This window comes from Miscanthus floridulus, chromosome 4, assembly GCF_019320115.1.
Source record: "Miscanthus floridulus cultivar M001 chromosome 4, ASM1932011v1, whole genome shotgun sequence".
Classification (NCBI taxonomy): Eukaryota; Viridiplantae; Streptophyta; class Magnoliopsida; order Poales; family Poaceae; genus Miscanthus; species Miscanthus floridulus.
In genome coordinates, this window is record NC_089583.1 from 114,729,663 (window position 1) to 114,734,713 (window position 5,051).

General features: G+C 47.5%; 1 protein-coding gene across 1 annotated transcript; it reads right to left on the reverse strand.

Annotated features, from left to right (window-relative positions):
* Positions 1-1,907: 1,907 nt before the first annotated feature.
* Positions 1,908-3,438, reverse strand: LOC136552727 (uncharacterized). The gene has a single exon (XM_066544290.1). The coding sequence runs from the start codon at positions 3,198-3,200 to the stop codon at positions 2,181-2,183; it is 1,020 nt and encodes a 339-aa protein (XP_066400387.1). The 5' UTR covers positions 3,201-3,438; the 3' UTR covers positions 1,908-2,180.
* Between the last annotated feature and the right edge of the window lie 1,613 nt (positions 3,439-5,051).

A 5,051-nucleotide genomic window follows, 5' to 3' on the forward strand; every position in this document is an offset into this window, starting at 1 on the left:
TTATGAATGACACACTTCTGTTAAAATGGGTGTAGAGGATGTACAATTGCAAGAAGAAAGATGTATGATGCAATTTATTAAAAAGCAAAATATCTATAAAAAAAGAGTTCTGCCGTGAGCAAGGGGATAAGGGTTTTGAGATCTGGAAGGATTTGCACAAAATCAGGCACAACTTCGAATTAGAGCTATTTTCAAAGTCAACAATAGCAAAACACATCCTGTTTTGGGAGGATGTGTGGCTGCGGAATATCCCTCTGAAACTAGCTTTCCCCAAAGTATATGACTATTGTAGAATAATATAAGAAAGCTTTAGTTAGTGAGTGTTGGGATGGAGAAGACTGGGTGTTTGATTTTTGAGAAATTTTGGAACTACATGGGTTATAGAGTGGGAGCTGTTATTAGAGAAATTACAACAAGTAAATTTAAATGATGAAGAGTATATAGTTGTATGAAAATTAGAGAAATGAAGGGACCTACTAAAAAAATCAATATATAGGTGTAAATTTTTTGGAGAGGTTGTGTGTTACAAAATGCCACTAAAACTATTCTTAAAAAAATGCTACTAAAACTATATATGTTTTTATCTCTTGACCATGCAGGACAAGATTCATACAGGGCAACGCTTAAAAAGAAGTGGAAAGGGTCCTTTTCTTTTTATTTTAAAGAGTGGCATCCTATGCATAAAGGAAGCGCTTAGTTGGGACAAGACCCCATCGAATCTTAGAGATTTCTTTAAGGGCGTATAACCTTGGGGAGGGAAAATAAGTTGGGACAAGGTTTTTATTTGCATTTATGATCAATATTTATATCCTTATAGACTTACTATGAAAATATACAATATATTATATAATTAATCTAATGATATGCATTTGATGTTATAAATGTTAGTGTTTTTTTATAGATTTAGTCAAACTGAAATCATTTAACAACTCGAGAAGCGAGAATTACATCCTGTTTGGAACAAAGGTAGTATATCCGTGTGAGGAATGGAGATCATACCAACAATTGTATCCAACTTAAACATGCTACGGATTTGAAGACATTTATTAGCTTTGTGTGCATTACACATCGTTGGAGTAGGGGGCCGTTATTCTTGACTGTTCCTAAATTGATGTCAAAAGGTTGGGTCATGCAGGAGCTGTTGGTTGGTGTTCACCCGCGGAGAAGAGAAGAGAAGATTCACAGCTGGTAGGCAACTACGAGTACTGATGGTCATAAGCGCAGGCATCATTGTCTGCCTTTCTCACGTCACGCACGTCGAGAATCAACATGAAAAGATGTCCGTCCGCTGAATTTTTCACGGAGGCTCAAATCACGCAGGAGAAAATTCAGATGAGAATCCAAGGCGAGGCAGCAAAATGGCAAATGGGTGATCGGTGATGCATCTGCTTGCATCATCACATTACAGTACAAGAGAGAGAGTGCAATATTTTACTCAACATTTGCGCTCTGATCACACTCACCCACGCAGTTTTTAAGTCCGGGAATGTCAGGTCCGCCCAGCTTACCCTAACGCGGATTATTCCATCCATCCTGCGCAGTGGCTGGCCTAAACCTAAACCTCTAAATGCATGCAACAGTTGTGCCGCTAGAAAAGCATTATAGTACGGCAGGCACAGCTCAGGACATGGGCAATTTGCCGCGAAACCCATCTTGCAGCATCCCAAATATGCATCCCGATGGAATCTCCACACAGTGTTCCCATGTTGCTGACCTGCACCGACCTGATTTTAAACACGATCCGATGCAGGGTTTCGCTAGCTAATCCGGACACGTGTCGCCATCTCACGGGCGCGAAAACGGGATCGGACCGCCCTTGCTGATTCGAAAGATACCCAACTGTCTGTCTGATCGAAGGGCATGGGACGAGAGCCAGGAAAATAACCGTATGGATCGGATGATGAGAGGAAAATATACTGATTTCTTTTGTGCAATAATCCTTAGAATACCACCGTGTACGTACGTACATATCTACACTCGCTACTAGTATGGAAACCTTGTGGTTCACATGAAACGAAAGAATACGCAGCAAAATTACAAGGAGGAAAAAAAGGGGAGACAGGTAAAACGGCCGGCGACGACGCTTCTCTCCGGCGGCCATTTCTGCATCGTTCGTCGTCGAGATTTCTGGACGGCGCGGTGCATGCATGCATATGCATGCGAGGGTGCGTACGGCCGGATCATGTCGGCCTGCTGCCGCGATTGGAGTTGGATGAGGAGCCGGAGTGGCTGCTGCTGCTGCCCCTGAGCTTCCTGCTGATGCTGTGGATCGCCGGGTTGGAGCGAAGGTAGCCGAACAGGCTGTTCCGGTGGAACGGCAGCGGAGTGGTGGTGGTCGTCCGGCGCCGCACGTCCTCGGCGGCCGCCCGGTTCATGGCGTGAGGCATGTCGCTGGCCGACGCCGTGGAGCCTCTCCCCTTGCGCATGGACGCGCTGCCGTCGCCGCCGCTCCTCAGTTTCTGGGACTGGGACTGCGGGTGCGAGAACGACGTGGAGGACGACAGCATGGTGTACTTGAAGAGCGGGTCCTTGCTCCCGCCGCCGGTGGCGCGGCCCTCCGACGCGCTCCGGAAGAGGAACAGGTCCTTGAGCCGCCACTTCTTGCTCCCGCTGCCGCAGCCCCGCATCATGGAGGTTCTAGGGGATGGACGGGACGAAGGGGACTCGTCGTCGTCCAGGCCGCCGCCGCCCCTGAACGGGGACAGAGACCGCGTGGCCCTCCTGCTCCTGGACGTCGTCGAGGCAGCGGCGGCGGCGGGCCTGCCCGACCTGCCTCTCTCCAACGGTGCCTCCGCTTGATTATGATCCCCGCCGCGCGAGCCGCCGGCTCTTCTCGGGGAGCACTGAGGGCCGGTGGAGGTGGAGTAGGAGCTCAAGGCGTCGTCGACCAGCAGAATGCTCGGGTGCGGCGTGTTCAGCGGCCGGATCCTGCCGCCCTCGAAGAGCTCATCGGCGGCCGCGAGGATCGGCGTGGCCTCCTGCAGCTGCCCGCTGAACCCGAGCGTGAAGTCGAACGTGGCGGCCTCGTCGCCGCCCGGCGAGGCGGCGCCGTCCCCGGCGTAGCTCGCCCTGGACGGGCTCGTCGGGGCGCTGGAGAAGAAGTAGCAGTAGGCCGGGAGGTTGTCGCCGCCGGCGATGGCCGCCGCGGTTCTTGGGCTGCACGGTGCGCTTGGCGCCATGACCGGCACCACCACCTCCATCTCGAATCCTCGATGGCTTCTTCGCTTGCTGCTCTTCTTGCTCCCTCTTTACCACTTCCTATTGCTTGCTTGCTCCTTTTAAAAGGCTTTGTGATTTTGTTATTGTAGAGTGAAGCTTTGGCCTGGGACGTACTAGTAGTGCTAGACTGGTAGAGAGAGAAAGGTATTCCTACTCCAACCGAGGAAGGTAGAAGGAAGCTCGATCGATCGATCGGGTAGAGACTAGAGAGAGAGGGAGATGGAGACGTTAAAGGCCGTCTAGCTCCAAGACATCAACCATGTGGTCGTATTCGCCACTTGGTTTTTGTTTAATGCGCTTGATATGAACAGTTCGTTATGAGATTATTAGTTTGTCAAGTACACACGCACACCCTTTGTTGTCATCCATGCGACCGCGCTTGCAGATTAGGACTGTCGACTGTGGGAGACGGTAGGTAAATGTAAATGGGATGCACGGTGAGAGGGTTTGTGCTGAAGACATAAGGAATGGTGATTAAACAAAACAATAATTAAATCAATGGTGCATAAGGTCAGTCTCAGTGAAAATTTTATGTGTTTCATTTGTACTGCTACATAGGCGTTTTTAATGACATAACAATATTTTTAAGAAGTGATAAAACTTTTTTGACACGATTACCAACTCTATACGAGTCATGAAATGAAATGTCTATAAAACTATATAAATGAAATTATGCAATGAGGATGAGTGTTTCATCTAAGTTTCATTTTCATTTTACAAGATGTGACAGTCTTGGAAACAACGCCACGAAACTCTCCATTGAGAATGACCTAATTAAGAAATCATCAATCAATAGAGAAAAAAGTTAAGAAATTCTATTGTTTGTCTAAATGGCCGATTAGCCCATCTACACATCTTATACGCGCTATACAGTGGTATGTCGTTTTCGTTTAGTCGGTCATTTATCCCATTTAATTAGCTGTTTAGCCCTTTTCAATGGACGTCTAGCCCAAAATAAAGACTGGTTGGTCGTTAATCGTTTAGCGAGCCTTGTTTGGTGCAGCTCTGTTTCATTGGTGGATCAACCTTTTTTTTTTTGGCTTCTGCTCCATGAGCAGCTCCACTGGTGGAAATAAAACTGTTTTGAAAAAAACCGTTTGGTAAAACAGTTTCTCGTAGTAAATATGGGAGAGGGAGAGGGAACAAGCTGTATTTTCAGCTCCATCTAACACTCACCCTATGTGAGAGCGGGTTTTAAAGTGCCTCACTTGAGAAGTTATTTTATTTTAATGAAAAAAACAACTTGAATCGGCTCCTAAAGCTGTTGCAGGAGCTGTGCCACACGGGACATAAAACACTGAGAAATTCTAGCACTACGCGTGACGAAATGGAACGGCGAAAATCATAGACCGCCAGGACATGTATAACTTGTTTAAGAATTTCACCACATTAATTTAGCAAGGCAACGTATAATTCGATTTTACTTCTCACCATGAACTAGAGAAAAATTCATAATGGTCCAAACACACACGAGACCGTCGTCCCTCGCCTCAATATCGACTCATATGTGCTTCGCATGCAGAGAGACGACGATTAAACAACGAAGACTGCTGACTTGGAATGGTGGATATATATAATCACGTGGTTGATTGTTCCACGAGGAACCGGCTGAAAAGCACGTTAATTGCCGCCGATCGTGGGCACTTGTTCTTACATTGGGCGAGTGACTGACGACGGCCGAACGAGAGATGCGATCGATCGATCGATGGATCCACAGCGGGGTGGGTGGATTCTATTGTGACAGCGATCGGAGGCGGGAGGTCCTTGTCCGCGGTAGAGAAGATAAATTCAGAGAACGCCTTTCGTTCTAGAATGCGTTGAATGATTGGCGC